General features: G+C 39.8%; 1 protein-coding gene across 1 annotated transcript in view; it reads left to right on the top strand.

The window, feature by feature from the left end:
• The window catches only part of st6gal2a (ST6 beta-galactosamide alpha-2,6-sialyltranferase 2a), a 40,655-nt gene that overhangs the window by 6,627 nt on the left and 12,665 nt on the right, over window positions 1–21,363 (top strand). The window contains exons 2-5 of the mRNA XM_072444722.1: window positions 12,474–12,527; window positions 12,608–13,612; window positions 19,534–19,631; window positions 20,365–20,466. Of these exons, the coding sequence (XP_072300823.1) occupies window positions 12,673–13,612; window positions 19,534–19,631; window positions 20,365–20,466 (1,140 nt within the window). The 5' untranslated portion in view covers window positions 12,474–12,527; window positions 12,608–12,672. The remainder of the gene's footprint in view (window positions 1–12,473; window positions 12,528–12,607; window positions 13,613–19,533; window positions 19,632–20,364; window positions 20,467–21,363) is intronic.

The following is a 21,363-nucleotide window of genomic DNA, read 5'->3' on the forward strand; positions in this document are numbered from 1 at the left end:
CTGTCATTAAGCTGCAGGTGCCCACGTTGTAATGTGAGATATTTACACATAAATATGGTCCATGGTATGATGTGCTGGTTGTCTTTTGAACCTGCTGGTCTTATTAGACTAATTTCTCAGTGAATATGAGTTGGATTGTAATAAAACACACAGCAGTTTGAAGTTTAACAAAAGAAAAAACAAATCACAGCTGTCCCTACTGTCCTCTCTGTTCTTGATTACTCTGTGTGAGCTGATTCACCCGTGTCTGTGTCTTCACATCTGGTTCATCTGCTTGTTAAGTTGTAACATGAGATATTTACACAGGAAGATGTTCTACGGTAGTGATGCACGGGTTGAGTCACGGGTTGGACCAATCTGAGTCAGGTTGGTCCAAAAAATCTGTATACCACAGGCCCGCGCTCCATGTGTCTTTGCGTCGATTGTAATAAAACACTCGCTTTGAAGCTTAACATACAGAGAACACATCTGAGACCGCTGAATAGTGCTTCTAACAACGTCTTCTTCTACAGCATGTCAAATGCTTGCGCTTCCAGTGACCGTTATCCAGAAAAAAATCTAGAAATTAGCCACATTGTCGGATAGACCGCAGGGCTCAAAGCGTGGGGAAAAAGTAGCGTCAGAAAATGATGGTATATTTACATATTAGACTTCTTCTGCCTGCTCCTCTTGTTCTGAATGAATCACAGCTGTGCAATCTCTCCGAGCGCTGCTGTGTCAGTGGCCCTAAATGAAACGCGTCCTTTAGCCCAGTAATTACACGGTGCCCACACTTCACACAGCGAGCGTTTGCAGAGAAAAAGCCAGTAATTGGAGGAACCCAACCTTCTCCAGGTGTGCTCAAGCATTACGGCTATAATCGGGACGTAAATCTATCTCTTCCTGTGGGGATAGTTTGAGTGAATCATAGCATTTGAAGGTGAAAGGTTTGAATTGCTGTCGTGTAAAAAATAAAACAAATAATCCAAGTATCTGTTTCGAATAGGTGCAGCCAGAGCATTGTTGGATCAGCATTAGCACCAAAGCTAAACAGTGGCTCATAACAGTAACTATAAAATCACTAGTCCTGGCCTGGTTGTAATTTCAGGTATTGCACCAACCATGTGCAATACCTGTAAATAAGAGTGTTCTATTTTGTTTTTATCCGGTTTACTTACCTGCTAATAGTATTGCCTAGTCTTGTGCTTGCTATTTTTACTTTATTTTTATTTTATTCTATTATCATTATTTTATTATTATCTTATTTTTATCTTTATCTTTTTATTTTTATTTATCTAGTTTATTTCCCCCCCTCCATTCCCTATTAAGATGGAGGAGAGGAGTTTTGTTAATAAGTTTTTTTTGTTCATAAGAGTTCTATTAAGAGGTGTGTTTTTGAAACTTCGCATAATCTGTCCTTTCCTCCTGCTTCTACTGCGTTAAAATTTCCCCTTGTTTGGATATTAAAGGATTATCTTATCTTAAAGGTGGTATGGACGATTTTTTTCAGCAATTTTTTAAATCATATTTCCTCGTGGCGTGGATAAATCATTTGTCCTGCCACGTATCAATCATAAAACGCACCTATCGCTCACCTGCAGCCGCGTCAGGCTCGTCCTCACGTTTCCGCGTGCCTAAGCGCATGGATCTATCATAATATAGTTCCCTCAGTGTATGGGGCAAAATGAAGACGGAGAAAGACAGTTCGAGCTGACGCAGAAGTGGACAGAAATCTACGAGAGACGAGAGATGCGTCTCTCGTAGATTTCTGTCCACTGAGAGATGCGATGCGCTCCGTTGCGCTAATAAACAAACGCACATGTGTGTTGTATCAGTCCGCACGGGGGAGTGCGCATGCGCACTTCCGCCTGCGTTCCCAAATCGCCGAAAAATCGTCCATACCGCCTTTAATTTATGAAGGCTTATTGCAATTTTTCTAAATGACTAATTATTACTCTTACGTCTACTCACAAATATATGATGTATATCATATATTATTCAGGTCACAATATAAATATATAATCCTAAGTATAGAAGCAACAGTGAGTAATTTTACTATAAAGCGCATTAAGCGAAACAATTAGACGGATAAGTCAGTCAGTTGAGCTTTATTAAACGCGTTCAACTCATTCAGATCAACATTGTTCAAACGTCAATAAGCGTATTCATACCAACTCTCAGACTTGCTCACTTATAACACGTAAAATACAACACAATACACAACTTTTTCAGTTCAGTCCTCGTCCACAAATCCCTCAAATTCTTCGTGACTGATACTTTAGCCCAGAGTTTAAAGTCTGCGTCGTAAGTGTGTCTCTTGCGATAATATAATAGATCCATGGTCTCTTGGCAGGAGCCATCTTGGGGTCCTTAATTCGGGGTCCTTTATTTAGGTGTCCGTGTTGTTCCTGACGTATAATGTAGTTTACATTTTGACAAAGCGCCGTGTGTAGCGGTCATGGATGTATTATATTGAGGTAGCGGTAGACTACTGTTCCCAGAATGCTTTGCATACCTGTTGTTGGGACTTCCAGTTAATGAGTACTGTAAACGTGCTTCTAGATGTTCTTCTGATTCTCTTGTGTCCTGAGTCTTCTTTATACACCGTGTACCTCACAAAATCACTTCGAGGTCAGTAAGCACAACCAGAAATAATCCATAATAATAAATCATTAAATGCACCGGATTATAAAGCGCACTGACGGTTTTAAGTGCACCTTTTAGTGCGGAAAGTACGGTAATTATATATATATATATATATATATATATTAGTGACATCTCTAGTCACAAATTGCAATTTAATCAATAACATTGTATAGATAAGAATCCCCTGGTGCAATATCGTAAGACTTTTCACTATAACAAACATCAATATTATTCTACCTAAAATTGATTGATTGACAGGCCTAGTCCAATTCAATACATTTAACAACCGAAATGTTATTGGTTGACCTGATTAACATTGTAGCTGACGCTAATTTGTCAGTGTGTGTTTCTATGGCAACAGAGTGGTCCGCCTAAAACATTTGAATTTCATTTGTTACACACCAAATTGACCCAAACATCATTGTAATTCTTTCATTATTTATGTGTTTTATTTAAATAGATATTTTACCAGTGTACGTTGTCATGTGACCGCTGGTATTGCCCCAGACGTTTGGCAGAAAACAAGCTACTTAACTACCAATGGTCATAAGTTGGCGAACAGGTTTTCACGCTGTAAAAGATGTAATGGTGTCCTGGCTGAAACAAGAGCAAATAAATCCAGACACAATCATCAGTACAAAGCCTGATGTCCTTTTTAGTTCAAGTAAAACCACGGTAGTTACAAATGTACTTAGCCTAAAACCAGTTTAGGACTGAAATGAACGGTCATTTTGATAATTGATTAGTCTAGCGATTATCTTTTGATTAATTGATTAGTTGTTTAGAAGGTAAAAGTCACGTAATGTAAATATTTGTTTAAACTATATTTGACCCAGATGAAGTGAAGTCGTTTTAGGATCCTGGTGGAGCACATTTATGAATAAAATGGTCTTTTCATCAAATACACTACATTTACAAATTTGCATCATTTTAATGATATTACGGCGCAACTGGGGTCATAAACCTATGTATTGACCAGTTAACAATTATTGGATTTTCTAAATTAGTTGACAATTAAATTAAATGATCAATTAGTTGTGATTAATTGATAAACTTGTTGCAACCCTAAATCAGTTAAGAAAATACATTTTGATATTGATACAAGACAAGCATATGGTAATACATTCTAGATTACTTATCCCTTTTTTGTTGAACATTGAACCTAAAAAATAGTTACACCGGTTACAGATGAGTTTGACATCATTATTCCTACTTGGCTCCGTCACACACTTTAACTGTAGTTCAGAAGTGAATTTTCCACCTCAGAGGCTTTACGCGTGACAGACTGCTACCTCGCTGTAACTCTCTGTAATGATTCCGTATAGTCACTTCTCTGTGAGATTAATGACTTTCTGAGAGGATCTTTGCACAAAACTCGACATTTTGCCTGGTTGATATAATCAGTGCTGTGGCTGCAGGAGGATGGACAAGACAAGCCTAATCAAGTCTTTAATGGAGTTGGGACGTTCCTGTCTGACCTTGACGGAGCAAGTATTAAGAGTTGTGATGTGCTCTAATATGAAAAGCCACTGGCACATGAAGATTAAGCATACATCACATGACGCCTTATTGCAGAGCTTCTCAAAGTGGGGGGCGCGCCTGTTTGGGGGGCGCAGAGCCGTACCAAGTGGCGCTCGAGACGTGGTAGAAAGCTACGCACATTACACGTGTGTTTGTCTGACGTGTTTTGAACTAATAGCTAACAAATATCCGTTAACCTGAGTGAGATATAATGGAAGGCAATAGCTGCTTTATCAGATTCAAAGAAAAATATCAATGGTTAATAGTTAATTTACCGAAGAGTTCCCCTTTAGAATTTAAAGGTATGTTGAAATGATACGCCACCATCTAATTTGATATTGTTTTGCTATAGTAACACAAATCCACTGACATTCATTCCTGGGAGCTCCTCCAGACTCACTACAGACACAAAGAGGCTTGTCAGAGTGGCCTGCTCTCCTTGTGCCACCGCCTCTTGAATCTGAGATTAAGAAAGTGAAACCCAAACAGCCGTGGCTGCAGCTTTACAGTGTTGTTCCGCCCACAGTTGTGTGCATTATGAATGTATGATTGGCAGGTAGGGGCATGGCTGGAACAAGCTCTTGTGTGCTGTGAGTCTGATGCTCCACATGGAGCATACCAGTGGTGCCAGGCTGGTGCTGCTGCTGGTAGGGCCACATTTACATAGTGTTGGCGGTTTTTGTCCTGTATTTTTGTCCAAATTTTGGGTGGGTGATAAGACGATGCCAAATCAACTCAAGATCTGACCTTTGACTGCAAATTTGGATGGATAATAAGAAATTATAACTTTACAATCAGAACAATAGTGCTGATTTGTGATCTGCATTTAAATTTCAAACTGACCATTCAGGCCTAATATGATGTTCACATGGTAGGTGCAGTGGGTAACACAGGCGGTGGTATTTTAAAATGTGGACGAGCATTTTCGAGAGTGCAGGGACGGCCATTTTATTAATAAATCTTAGAAAAAAAGGGAATATTATTATTTAATCGGGCCGGGAAGCATTTAACAATAGTCTGCCATTACAGTTTACTATTTACAAGTGAAAATTTGCATGCTGCGCGTAGGGATGCATGCCTAAACCTGCTTTCAGGTTCAAGTCCGGACCTAAACCATGCCATATTTGCATAATGTTATAACAGCATAACACAAGCTACTTGGCTAAATTAAGTTGAAGACACTTGAACAAGGACGACTATCAAACACAAGGCTTAACTGCAGATTGAAATAAACTCAACCTGTCTGCTTTATTCACTGTTTTTTAACAGAAGTTACAACTTACAAATCACAAGCTACTAGCTAGCTGCTAAACTATAGCTTAATAGTTAACACACATTACTTGAGGAACAACTCAAGACTCAACTCAACAACAAGAGCATGTTGAGTATTGTTGACAGTCAGTCGGGGTCAAGGGTCAAAGCAGCTGTTTCATCTGATACAATGTTTTATCTTTAGACACATTTCCACTCTTTAATGTTACAGATCCATTGCCATCCAAAGTCAGGTAAAAACCTTCAAACAGACAATACACCAGTGTAAATAATTAAGTCAGTGTAAAATAACAGAGTTACAAAAACTAGCATAAAAGTCAACTTGAATCACTATAAAGCAATTAACTTAGCAGTATCAAAAGTAGAATATGAAAATATTTTACACAACACATCAAAATAATACATCATATTAGCAGCATTAAACACCAGACCATATTTAACAACTGTAGAACACAAATACAAAATAATATTACAAAATATAAACTCCAATTAATGAATGCAGCAATTAAGCAATATTACTTTGACTTTACTTTGTATTTACTTAATGCCAAATGCATCACACCACAACATAACACTTCAGTTATTTCATTCATATTTACACAAAGACCAAAGACCCAGATAAGACCACGCTGACCCCGCCCCTTTAACCATCACAACATCGCACGCGGCGGCCACAGCTTAAAACAGTTCAAATAAAGCCAGCGATCTTACCGGCTCCCGCTTCAATGTTCACATGTGGACACACGGTTCTGCGCTGTCTCTCGCATCTTTAAACTTATTTCGCCGGCTTCAACTTCTGCCCGGAAGACGCGTGCGTTGCTAATTAGGGTCCGTGTGCGCTATTGACGGCGGCGCATGGCAGTGATTACGTCTTTTCCAGCGGTTTAATATGGTTTACATTCTAGAACAAAAAGGTTAAAGTCCAGAACCGAATCACCGGGGTTTCGGTTTTTTTGGACCTGAACCGAAACGTTTTTACAAGTCCAGATCATGGATCTATTATAAATTATAATATCCGGTCCATCGTAGCGGTACGCATCCCTAACTGTGCGCTGATTGGTCGACGAAATTTGTGTGCTTGGCTCTGATTGGCTGCCGAGCCGTGGTCCGGAGAATGCCGAAGCTACTCGTTTTTTCACCTAGTCGGCCCGCGTACCCCCGGACAAAATTATTTGGACAGGATGTTTTCAAATCCTATCTAAAAGTCTGGGGTAACATAAAATCTCCTTAAAGGCTTCGTTCTTGATACTGAATTTGAAACCACAATGATTCAAATTGTCAGAATATTTGTGTCATGGTGTTCTCTTTATATTAAAGAGAAGAAAATATATAAAAGAGAAAGCTTATTGCAAGATTACCATTTATTAACACAACAATCTCACACTGGATTTGATCACCATTCATGCTGTTTGTTAAGTGTCATTCTGATGTTGAAGGGTCTCTCCACTGCAAAGTCCTAACCTTGGAAGTAAGATGAATTCTCTTCATTTTTGTGAATTCACAAACTCTAGAGAATCCATCTTGTTGATTCATTTGCATTCCGCATCAGTGATTTAACGGGCCAATCGCATGGCATTTAGCGTCCACAGGCGAGACTGGAACCAATCACAGAGCAGCATTGTGGTTTGGGCGAAAGTCCGAACAACCGAAACAAAACAAACATGGGCGGGGCGGTTGCTTCTTTCCCTCTCTTCTCTGAACGGATTGGTCGGATCTTCTTCATCTCATCTTTGTCCGGCACCTTCGTCCAGCCTTCGTCCGGCCAACGTTCGCTCTTATTCTTCTTTTATGGCGGTTGGTTCCACTTAACCCTGTGTTATACAAGTAAGTGACTATAGCCTTACAATCCCCGTGACTGGATTGTAGGAATATTCTGCAGATTTAATTCCTGCCTATTATTCTGACTCAATATAGCCAACCCAGTTCTTTTATTTCATATGCCATAACGGGGAATCAGTAATGTAACACTTGGATACCAGCTGCCATAAAACACCAAAGAAGAAGAAGAACACTTGGATACCAACCGCCATAAACACCAATAAAGAAGAAACGCCCTCTACTGGACATTCCACAAACTACAAATGCATGCAAATATCAATCGAACGGAAGTGACAGCGAACAGGCAAGACCAAACGGGTTCTACGGAGAGTCCTTTGTACAATCTCCACAGCCCATTGAAGCGTAGCCTGGCCTAACATCTGCATGGAGACTTGAATGTAGGTCACTGTGAGGCAGATGTGGGGGAGGAAGAGGAAGGTGAGAACGTGGAGTGAGAAGGAAGGCTCTCATTATGTCATGTGTCAAAGCCCTGTGTAACGGCTGATGTGTGAGACTCATTTGCAGACCGTAATACACACTGTACTTACAAACCTCCGCACTCCTGGCAGCAAGATAGATTTTCAATAAAGCTAGTGTGCTACATAGTCTCTTCTATATTTCCCTGCAACTCACCAGGGAGCACTGCGTAAAGAAACGTCAGAGAGGCATCCTTTTGTTTTAGAGAAGCACTGGAGGACGAACCTTTCTTCTTCAGTGGGGATTTACAGACATTTGATAAATGTGTACATATTGACCAGACTTTCTATGCAGCCCCCTACATACAGTGGATATATTTAATCCCACAATGTGGTCACTGCCAAACTCATTGAAGTCCTTTCCTGCTTCAAACATGTTAATTTAATGTGCATTCACACTAGTAGTTTAGTCCTGGTATGATCCTGTTTGAGTTCATATTTAGTTCCACGTTTGCTCCCAATTTTGATGTGGCGTTATAGATATTAATGTACTTTACTAGTCTGTAAATTAAAAAAAAACAAAAAAACGGGTGGATTGGTGGTAAAGGGCAGTGGACTCTTCAGAGAGCTCAACTCAGGCTTTCTAATTACCGGTGCTGAGATGTAATGTCCAATGTGGTAATAACAGTTGCCCCTCTGAGGCTAAAACCTGCGGCCTCAGCCTTGTTAACTCACATAGACCATTTACTTAGAACACGCCTCTCTCTCCTCTCTGTTAACACAAAATGACTCGTGATATCTCAGTCTCTCTGAAGATAAGGTTTCTCATTTCAGAAAATGTGTCCACAACCACAAAAATGTACAATATGAGAAAGAGCTGCAGTATGTTATGGCTTTCATGCTACATGATTAAACACATTCAACCAATAACCGTGTGTTAATGAATGCAATGTTAGAGTCATTTTACAGCAAAACGGATTCAGCCAAAGGGTCAGATTTCTGAAGTGAACTCTGCATGTTTCATGAAAGGGGCATCTTCAAATACTTAATATTGTGGTTATAATTGGTCTTGTGTCTGTATTGACAAGTACAGTGAGGGCAGTTGGCTTTGGGGCCAGACAGTGTTTGTTTTCCAAATGTTAGTATTTTGGTCCTAGTTCTGACAAGTGCATGTTGTTATTGTGTCCTTGGGCAAGACACTTGAATAAGTAATTGGTGAGGGGCTGATGGCGCAGATTGGCAGCCTCGTTTCTGTCGGTCTTCCTCAGGCAGCTGTAGCTACAGGAGTAGCTTACCACCGCACAGTTCAGAGTGAATAATGCCTGAAATTGTTAAAGGAATAATAGAGGATTTTTGGTGAGCAATCTGAGTCTCATTTTCTCGTGGCATGGACAGCCGAGTAGTTCTCCCCCTTGTCAATCATTCCATGCGTCCTACTGCACACCTACAGGCTCGTCCCCAGGAGAGCAGCACGTTTCCCTGGCTATGCATGCGTGGTTGATATGCCGGTGTGTGTTTAGTGAGTTCCTTCAGTGTACAGTACAAAAATGACGACAGAGAAAGACTGTTCGAGCTCAGAAGAGACGGAAATCTGCGGAGACGAGAGATGCAATGCAATCTATCGCGCTAATAAACAATTGTGTAGCAGCGAGGCTGTTGCATGTTTTTGCACAAGGTTTGATGGCAGGCAGCCACAGGAGGGTGGGGGGTGAGTGCGCATGCTTGAGTTCTCAAATCGGCGAAAAATCCTCTGTTATTCCTTTAAGCGATTTGAGAGTTTGGGAAATCGCTTCAAGACTCACTTTTTCTTTTGTGCTTTTTATTTTTTCATGTAATATGTTTAATTTAGGAAAAGAAATCTGCCCATATACTCCAGGATTGTCCTGCTTCTAAGTACTGTATGATATGCAGTAAGCATTCACATCATGATAACCTCTGGCAGTAGCTTTAATATTAAGCTTGGTTGGTGTGTAAACCCATGACAAATAGAAAAAGTCTCTCGTCTTTGACTAGATTCACTTAAGCCACAAAGATCAATATCCACCAGATGTTAAATGGCTGCACTTTACCAGAGCTTTACTATAAAGATTTTTTTTTCTGACTTGATAATATGGCAAGGTTACTTGCAAACAAATCCAATCACAATCTGAATTATGGCAATACGCAGATTGCACAAGCTGCAGTTATTTAGAAGATGTATTGTCCTCTAATGTTGTCATAATACTGATTTGTCAAACTTGATTTAAATATTAAGAAAAAAGCTCAATACTGATTGACTGACTGACACATATTGGTTGTGTAGATTTTGATCTATATCAGAACTAGTATTTCTACACTTACTCAGGAAAGAGTATCTAGTTTCAATAATAGTTTAGTAATGATTTCTATCTGAGCAGCAATACCTTTGACAGCCCCAGTGCAAACAGCTAAATATCCTCTCTCCATATTATGTAGTACTGTAAAGTGTGCTAACCCTGAACCCTGTGTTTTGGACTTATACATACATGTTCTGTAATGTATGTTCTTACGGCTTCATTTTCATTGGCTCAAACATAATGAACATAATGTGAGAAAAACCTTCCCCTCTTTTTCCTCTCATACCAATTATGTTTGAATTAACAGTCTTTTGATTTTATTCTTCTCCTTTTCCCTCTAATTAAGTTGCGGATGTCTGGTGGCACAATTACCTTTTCTATGCATTTCTTCAGACTGGCCTCCTCCCCCCTCCCATCTGTGCCACACGTTTGTTGTTGCATGCACTCAAACTGATCCTGATGAATGCCAGGTGGAGGCACATTAGGTGCACATTATAGGCCTCTGTTGAGCAGTGCTGCCTATAGATGCATTGTTTTTTGTCAGACTTTGCCGGGGGGCCAGTTGTGGAATTCTGTTTTGTGTTGTTGGCGAGTACGTTAAAATGTATATTTATCACATTCCACATAACATTTCACACTTGTAGATGGCATTACAGCTGCATCTCATTCCCCTCCTGACTGTATTACTTTATAAAACCATTTTCAACAATGTTAATCGTTCAGGTATAAAGTATTTGACACTCTGGATGAGCTACATACTGTTATTTAACTCTCATTAATCGTCTTTGGCTTGTTTGTATTATAGAGATAACCTTGAAGTCAGATGCCCTTCCAATGCAACCATATTTCATTTAGTTTAGCAGCAATGGTTCCTTTCAGATGCACGCTTCACAATTTCACAAACAAATTCACAAATGGCACAATCAATTAGGGAATATATTGTTCTGAAAATAGTCTTGTCATGCAGTTTTTTTCTTCCTGAAATGGAATCATTTGTAGCTTAGCAGTTAATTTTCCTGTCATCACTCAGATGGTATCACATTATGTCAGGCTCCATGTGCAGCCGGCTGCAGTGTTGTGAGTTCGAATCCCGACTCTGACAGTTTACTGCATGTCCTCCCTTCTCTTTCATCCCCATTTCACGCCCGGTTGTCCTGACTAATAAAGCCTACGAGCCAAAACATCCTTAAAAAACACAAGAAAAAAGAAAATCACATTGGTATTTTTCCAAAATAGTTCCATACTCCTTATGTGGTCTACATCTTTTCTGTGTAGGGTGTTTTTTCTTGATGTGGCTACCTGCTCCTTTTGCACATCACGAATGATTGCAGAGGTCTTGCACGGGGAGCATAAACATACCCGATGGCAGACTTTGTTTAAAATCCTTCGGTGGCCGCAGTAATGAACCAGGGGTGGGCAATATTGAATGAATATACTTTTTTTTTTTTTTTTGACCCAATAATGTCAATCCAACAGGATTTGTTAAAACATGTTAGTTGAGGCTTAATTGTTAGACAAATGTGAAATGTCTGTAAAGTAGTCACAAAATAGCTTATTTTAATAGATATTGTTTTAATTTAGCTTTTTTTTTTAAATAACAATTTGACTATAAACAATGTATTTGTATTTGATATGAAAATGTTGCACATCATCAAATGAACATTCACAATATTATCAAAATTTTGATGAATCATTGTACAGCCTGTCTCTCTTGTGAGAGCTTGTGCTTTTATAGATACCCACTGGCTGCTCTCTCTGGCCCAGTCCCCCCATACTGTTCCCCTGTGGTGTTGACCGGGTCAGTGGCCCTTCGTGTGGCCTGTATCTCAAGTAAGAGCTCTGACTGCAGGACCCACCTCTGCTCCTCGGGCTCCCACAGACAGAAAGCTGTAATTAGGACAAGAGCTGAGACCTTCCCCCTTCGCCCTGTTCTCTGGAGAAACACTCCCAGATTGAGAGCCACTTGTAATTACCTGTGGTTGTAAGTCAAGGCCAAAAGTCCCCATTTATTCACCTTAATTGCACAGACTATCCACTAGTGCATTGTAAAATGCTCATTGCCAAACAGTGTTACAGTGTTTTTTAATCAAGGCGGATTTTCATTGAAAAGTTGAATAATAAATAAAGATATTTCTGCAGATGGGTTTTGAAGTTCAGATCATCGTATTACATTTACATCTATACTATACTATACATACACACGCACGCACGCACACACGCGCACGCACGCACGCACGCACACACAGGATCTGCTGTTCTTTATCTCTATCTTGTTTGAAGGCTCAGAATAAATGGATTTGTTTAATAATTTAGGAATGGTTATATGCCCGACTGATTTAGCTTTTTGAAGTTAAAGCTGGCTCTGTTGTTGAACATTTGTTACTTGGTTTTCCACAGTTAATAACTTTGTTTTCAATTTTACCATTTTTACAGAGCAGACTGGTGCCTCTCTACAGACTCGCATGTCTCTTCACTTTTCTAATTTGCTGTTTTTCTGTGTCCGCAGGGTGCTGTTAAATCCTGGGCCAGACGAACATGGAGGAATAAGACACTTGGTTTGGTGTGTTGTTTGTTTAGCTGTCATTTGAAGCAATGTTTATTTGCTGAAGCTCACTCTAAACTTTGTTCTCTCCATCCCAGGCCCAGGACTGACCTGAGTGCTGCGGCCCGGGACACCGGTGTTTGGACCTGTACATGTGAGTGTGATGAAGTCCAGCATGAGGCAGTGGCGTCGGATGGTGCTAGTGGCCATGCTGGCATGGGTGCTCCTCTTCTTGGGCCTGCTCTCGTACTTTCTGGACGCTCGGGTGGGAGAGCCACTGACCTCTGCTGGCTCTTTACTGTCACAGCACCCCGACATCAGACGCCTGGCCTCCATACAGGCCGCCATCACAGGCTTCAGACCTGCGCATGTTACTGAGACCGCTCCGTACCAAGGCGAAGAGTCCAGACCAGGACCAGGCAACAGCTCCCCTACTCTTGAATCCAGTGTGGAGGGAACACACAGCCCCAACAGTGCACCCTATGGAAGCCAAGAGGTTAGTCAACAGGATTATCTTGATCCCCAAAGTCTGGCTGCATGGTCCTCTTTTGGCACAGAGAATGTCGATGGTCCTGGAGCGCACAGTCGAGACAGGACCTCCCAACAGAACATGGACTATCAGAACAATGTTAGTAACTTCCATGAGGAAGAGGACGACGAACAGCTTGACAACAGATTGGGGACCACAGCGCGCCGAAAATCTGGTGGAGACTCCAGGGAAATGGAGGAATACTACTTCTCTAAATCCTACTCAGTGGTACAGCGTTTGTGGAGGGGCAAGGTGTCCTCTGGGATGTTGAGTCCTCGCCTGCAGCGTGCTATGAAGGACTATGTAAATGCCAACAAGCACCATGTGGTGTATAAGGGACAGCGCAGACGAGCACAAAGTGCTAAAGAGCTGCTGTGTCAGATCAAGGCCCAGGCCAAACTAACCACTGTGGATGGGTCAGAGAAGCCCTTCAGCTCTATGGGATGGGACAGTCTTGTGCCCGCCGTCCCTCTGGACCAGCTGTACAGGCGCGGAGGTCCAGGCCCCTTTAAAACCTGCGCAGTGGTCACCTCTGCGGGTGCTATCCTGCACTCGGGGCTGGGCAGAGAGATTGGTGAGTAAAATATAATTCGTAATTTATGTACATTATAATTAGGTCAATTTCTGGCTGTATTATTTAGGATCATACATACATTTATCCAGGCTCATTAGCTTATTAGCATTTTAATGCTGATTCTTACCTCATAAACAAATGCAGTGCTCTAGACAGTCAAACTGTGAAGAGAACCCTTCTCTGAAAGTGTTTTTGTTTTCTGTGGGGAATATATTATACCCAGTTATTAGGCAACTGCTGTGTTCAGAATTATAAGCAGCTAACACCGACAATGAAAAATTCCTCACAGACAAAGCTCCTGAAAGGCCTTCTAAAACCATTTTCAAAAATGCTATGGCTTATACCAGTACAAATAGTTTTGATGATTGGCATTGGCTCACAGAATGTCTGTGACCTTACATCATCGTTACCAAAGCAAACAAACTTTAGCACTTCAATAAACATCACTAAGAGGACATTTTGGTGACGATACTAGAGCAAAATACAAACTGACAGACAACTGCCTGTCTATTATACAAAGTCATTCATGGTCCATCATCTCCACCACAGTTGAGTAACATCAGAACCACCAGCCACAGCAGAGCCAGAGGAGCAGCGAGGGGCCTGCACTCTCCCCTTCAGGAAAAGCACATTCAGTCAAACTGCTTCTTCCGTTCGCGCTGCCTCTGACCTCACACCCACAACTATCAGAAATGTAAACTCGTATCACACCTTCAAATTTCAACAATGGCTCATTGCAAACCAGATCTGTCAACACTAACTACACCTGCCCTTTCTGCTGCCCCCTGCAGGCCACATGCCATGTACTTGCATGTGTCTGTGTGCGTTTGTTTTCCATAGGGTGTGTATCTGCTCGTTTATGTGTCTGTTGTCTGTACCTGGATGATTGATGTGTCTGTGTCTTATAATGTAAATGATGGTGTATATATAATTCCCTGTTTTAGACTGTAACAGCTGTCATGGGACCACAGATGTAAAATAGCCTTTTGGCTGATTCTGGCATATTTACAGAGATGTTTATTAAAATGCACTGTCCCGAAAATAAATAAACAGTTCATATAACATACGTGTCTCCAACCCTGCGACGAGCTGGCCCCTGTCGAGCGGTCGAAAATGAGTTTTTATGAACTATTCATTCATTCATTCATTCATTCATTCATTCATTCATTCATTATCAACTGTATCACAGACAAAGGCATAATATGTCTTATTTGATTTATTCATAATGATAAAAAATGCAGTGTGGAAATGATTAGCAAATGAATGATATGAATAAATAAGACCCCTGACAAGGCACTGCGGGTCTCAGATTCAGGAGTAAGGGCTCTTTCCTTGAGTCGCAACCCATGTGAAATATTGTACTAAAATGTATATTTTTATATATTTAGGGTAATTTGATAAGATCAAATGTCTTCAGCCGTCTTTCTGGAGAATATGTTTAAGTATATTATCTTTTGCAGATTCTGCTTATCATACAAATAAATACAGTTCAAGCCACTGATGAATTCATCCTAGCTTGGCCCATACATTGTCCCTGTGCTTTGGGTGTACTCTGGGCTTGGCAGTTCTTTGGTGAGTGGGGAGTGTGTGAACTCGGTGACAGATGGCTTGGTAGTGAAAAGCAGAACCCCCTCTGGTAACCAATCAGGCGCCTTCACGTTTCATATAGCCTTCGTGCGTTGTCGTGAGAATCGTACGGCTCAAAGCAAGTGCAAGACAAATTTAGAAAGAACAACTTGAATGTTATTTTGATGCAGAGATGCCTTTGTTGTATTTTCCTCAATGTGGGTTAGACAATGTCAGGGAAAGTATCAGAAGCTTGGAGCTCAAACTCACTTGGAGCCTGGCATATGTGTGCTGTGCCTTAACCACTCCACCACCGGGCAGCACAAGGTCAACTGTATTTATAAAGATGCGGCTCTTAATTGGCAATATACTTAAATCTTCTTGACAGTCAGACATTAATGTAGTAATAGTAGTTGCCCACTTGGGTCAAGTGGTGTCATAACATTTGCTCAATTCTTTCTTCTCAATGTTCGGCTTATTTAAATGCACATTTTGCGTTGCTTTCATGAAACACTCTTTTTAACACAGTGAGGTGAAGATTCTAAGCAGGGAGAAGAGATGATTTGACAGAGGAGTCATATACAACAGCATTTTGATGCCAAGGTGTGGGATCAGCTCAGGCCAGTCAGATGCCGATCAGCCACTCATCAGTGATGAGGCAGCTGTGAGGGTAACAAAGAAGATTAGTTTAGGGCGCGAGTTAATACTGTGCAAACAAATAGATACAAACAGGACAGGCTATTATCATGAGGTTCTGTGGATGAGTCGAAACGTTGAGATAACTACAACTGAATACTTTTCTACATATATAGGCATTTTGTAGCACATTTGCTTCTGAAGGTGCAGAAAATAGAACATCAATATCAGGCCTTATGGCGGCATGATATTCTGCCATATAAAACTCAGACCTATATGAATTATGCCTAATCCCTTAAATGCAAAAGTGCAGTCTGTGTTAAATCCAGAGCCTCATCTAACAGATGGACAAGTGTTTTCAACTCTCTGCTTATGCATCACTGTCCCCTTCAGTATTTGCATTTTGATGTCAGGCCAATAGCAAAAAATAAACCCAGCGACACACTAAACACAACTTCAACATGACAGCCTTGTTTAACGTTAAAAGACAATGCCGTTCATGTTCATCCCCTTTGAGAGCGTTTACATGCGCTTTTAGTGGCAGGGTCATTATAAAGCTGACACCGAAGAGATTTAGCTTTCTATCGAGCCAAGAAGGATGAAATCGTTGTAATTAAGGCGATTAATTATCAAACGTTTTCTCACCGTTCCTCGGTTACATTATTCCTCCAGATTTAGCCTCAACAGAAAATCAAAGTCTATTGATTGCCTGTGTGTGTCCTCATTGTCCTTCTGACTGTCCAAAAGCAACATGATAATTAGATAACCTCTTCACAACACCAATGAATGAACAATACAATTTGTTTGGATTTAGGTTTTTGAGAAGGTTGACTCTGTGGAGAGGAGGATACAGTGCGTGGCTGCCCTCATGTGGTGGTCTTAAGTATTGGTGCAGTGTAGCTCACAGTGACCACACTGGCAGGATTTATAATAGAATATACTAATAGGTTGTTGTGATGTTGAGCATAGGGCTGTCAGATAAAAAATGTACTGAAAAAGAACATAAAGGTGTGAGAATGCAGAGGATGACCAAATAATGTAGCTGTGGTGATCCTGAAGCAAAAGGAAAAAGAAAAGGGAAATCACACAAGAATACTTCTAATTCAGCCCAACAAATGTGTTGAGAGCAATAATAATTATAGCAATATTCCTATATGAGCTAGTTCTCTTAACATTTAATGTCAGTTGGCCGACTCCATAAGTAGAATTCCTTGCAAACAGTGATACAGTTTGTCTCTCCCAGACTAGATAACACGTCTCCATGACACAGAAGTTATATTGTCCCTGTTTAATGCCACTGAGTAAAACTTCTCAAAGCCATTTCCTGTCACAGCGGGGGCTCCGGTGGAGGTGTGGAGTGTGTAATGACTGCTGCCATGCACACCGTCTCCAGAGGTCAAAAGTAGAGCATGACAAAAGAGATTCAGCACCAAAACTAAAAACTACCATGTATTTTGTTTTAGTGCTGCTCAACTGCTCAAGTTAATATAAATATAAATATATATATATATATATATATATATATATATATATATATATATATATATATATATATATATATATATATATATATATATATATATATATATATATATATATATATATATATATATATATATATATATATATATATATATATATATATATATATATTACAGTCCAGGAGCAACAGTATTCATGACCTCTCCTTGCAGTACTCGAAATAGAGCCATAGACAACTAACTAACTCTGCTACTATAGGCAAATAAATGTGTTTTTTGTAGTTGTATATTTTCAATTATTACAGCTATGTTTTCCTCTTTTGACAAAATGTATGTCTAAAATCTTCCATTCTTCTTAAGGATGTTAAATTCACCACAATCACTTATCCTTTTTTAATTCGGAGTGAATCGTCAGACTAATCTTATGTTAACTAGTACTATAGTGCATTGTTGCCATTAGGTTTTTGATTCAATCCCAGCTCCAACCAATTCATAGTGTGGTTGTGTTTGTGGGCAAGTTAATGATTATAATGTGTAAGAGAGTGATTGGCAATGTCAAAGAGTTTGTTCGTGCAGTTTAAGGCAGAATTATTTTGTGTCAGCCCCAGGGCCACCACGGCTTTGAAAAGTCCCTCCTCACTGCCATGACTGAAGAGCGATAGAATAATCCAGTTACAGCAGTTCTATAAAGTGCTCCTCTCTTTATATTAGCAAACATTTGGTAACACCATTTGCTTATTTACTTCATCTTGTGCCCTTTATAGAAGCCGCACATGCATATTCATCTGAAGGAGCGCTCTGTGGGGAGCATGGTTCAGGGAGAAGTGTGATCTAACATGTTCCTATGTGCGCTCTTCTGAATGTCTATCAGGGTTGTGCCAAACAAGAGCTGGTGTTTGAGGGTTGAAAAAAAACAATCATCAGTGGTCTCATATCAATCAAACGAGAAGATTGATTTTAGAAGTGCCGGGATCTTGCAGTTGTAATCACTGCCAATGCAATCCATCAAACGTGATCAAAAATCATTTGGCAATACCTTGAGAAACCACTAGACGGCACTTCAGTCATTCTCACAGTGGTTTGGTGTGGACAGTGATAATTATTTAGCTTTCTGCAGTAGTCACACTGTTGTCGTGGTAACGGCTCACACAAACAGTTTCAATACAATGCAAAACAAACATCTATGAAAAAACGCTGAACGTAGCCTAAAGTAGAAACGCACACACACACACATACACATACACATACACACACACACACACACACACACACACACACACACACACACATACATACACATACGTTCATACATACACATACACACACACATACACATATACACATACACACACATACACACACATACGCACATACATACATACATACATACATACACATACACATACACACACATACGCACATACATACATACATACATACATACACACATACATACACATACACACATACACATACACATACACATACACATACACATACACACATACACACACACATACATACATACATACACATACACACACACACACACACACACACACACACACACACACACACACACACATACATACACATACGTTCATACATACACATACACACACATACGCACATACATACATACACACATACACATACACACATACACATACACACACATACACATACACATACACACACACATACACACACATACGTTCATACATACACATACATATACACATACACACACATACACACACATACGCACACATACGCACATACATACACACATACACATACACATACACATACACATACACATACATATACATACACATACGTTCATACATACACATACGCACATACACATACACATATACACATACACATACACACACATACACATACGCACATACATACATACATACATACATACATACATACATACATACATATACATATACACACACACACACACACACACACACACACACACACACCACATACAGGGGCTTGGTATGTCTTTTTTTTTTCTCCACATCTTCAACTTTATTTTGAATATTTAGTATTGTACTCCTACATTGTCTTATTGATACGCTCTCATCAAACAGCAATTTCTAACCAGTAACCTATGAATTTCCTGTCGCCTGAAATGCTATTAAAACGTATATATTTTTGAGTATTTATTGTGACGTTTGACAAGTTTTTCTTGATGATCTGTATGGTTTGCCATTTTAGACACGCACGACGCCGTCTTAAGGTTCAATGCAGCGCCGACAGATGGATATGAGCGAGATGTGGGCAACAGGACCACGATACGCATCATGAACTCTCAGGTGAGTGAGGGGGGGGCTCATAATGGCGCGCTGTGCCAACCCCTTATGTTCACGGACTTAAGGGATTTCTCACTTTATCTGTTATCTTATGTCTTAGACTGGAGTTTGTTGACTTGCCTTGAGTGCGGCTCCATATTTTCGTTTATAAGTTAAAAATGACAGATGCCAAAAACAGTGCAGAGCAGACTACAGCTGTGGTGGCTGTTATAATACAATGTTAGGGTTTATTTGATAGAATAAAGTGGTAGTACCGGTACTTCAATTGGCCTACAAAGATCAACAATGATGTTAGCATTTTCTGCAGTATTATCCGCTCTGACTCCCTGAAGATGTGGTTAAATGAGTTGTGTGCTTTGAGCATTTGAAATGGGCTTCGTAGACATGGGTAAAAATATGTGTCATGTTCCTATAGTTAATAATGCAGCTATACTTGCACCATTCAAGTGTTTTTCACTCATGTCAGAGTAACCTCATACATTTTCGAAAAAACACATCCTTATTATTATATCTAATGCTGAAGAGTAGGGTTTTCGAGTTCATAACAGTGGTATGAAATCTAAAAATCAATATGATGATGATGTGCTTAAAGGACTGTGTCCACATTTTCAATTTGTTTTGATTATTGTCAACAGAAAATCCCAATAGGGAAAGTATAGCTGCCAAATTGTGTGATCGCAATTGTAGCCTTCTTAGTCATTTTGCCACCATAGAAAATATATGATGTCCTTTTCAGATCTTGGCCAACCCTCGACATCGATTCAACACCAGCTCTATCTACAAAAACGTCACTTTAGTGGCATGGGACCCTGCACCTTACACTGTCGACCTGCACAAGGTAGATATTTCATCCAATTCACTTACAAAAATCATGTAATAAGTATAAATGAAAGTATTCCGTCAGTTTTGCTTTTCAAACAACAACCGCAGTTATCACAACTGTGATTCTCTCCAGTCTCCTCCTTTATATCCTCTTTCTGTTCATATCGATCTCCGCCTCCCCAACATCTGACTTCCATCTGCCCTTGAAGCGGCCCCACCTTCTCCTTTTGTTATAAAAAACGAGTGCCAATGCATTTGATCATTTGATCTACAGCTGCCAAGACGTCAAAGGAGTAGATATTTCCTAGCATTTGCCATTAAAATAAGCAGTAAAAGTACAGTAAAAGGGGACATACCGGTAATACCTGCACACTGGCAAGGAGACTAGTATTTCACGGTATTTTTTGTTTAAAATAATAAAACGTTTCCACAAGTTTAAAAAATATTTAAGTCCTTATTCTACACATTTCCAGTTGAGTTGAAAACTCTAAAACCATCACTCTTCCTCCCATGGCTTTTGAGCAGACAGTAAACATGCTGTTTCCCTCATGACATTTTCTGGTGAGGTTGTTTATTAATTTAGTAATTCTTTGTGTATTTTAGAAGACGATGATTAAGATTACATTGATTTTATATTTAGAGGTTAAGATGATTATGAATTTAAATTTGTATTTTTTAACTTTAATTTTGTATCTTTAGTATTTTATGTGGTAATGGTATTGATGAACTGAATAATTGTATGATAAATGCTTTGTGTTGCATTGGATAGTTGTATTTTAGTATTGCTGTTTATATAGTGTTTTTAAGAGGCTCTAGAACAGTGGTGTCAAACTGTAACAGGCTGTAAACAGGCTGGGAACAACATAAAAAGAAATTTCAAAATATATTAAAAATAAATAGCTTCATGTAGCCT

Source organism: Eucyclogobius newberryi, unplaced genomic scaffold (assembly GCF_026437365.1).
Source record: "Eucyclogobius newberryi isolate DKJ021-1_F unplaced genomic scaffold, fEucNew1.0.hap1 SCAF_14, whole genome shotgun sequence".
Taxonomy (NCBI): domain Eukaryota; kingdom Metazoa; phylum Chordata; class Actinopteri; order Gobiiformes; family Gobiidae; genus Eucyclogobius; species Eucyclogobius newberryi.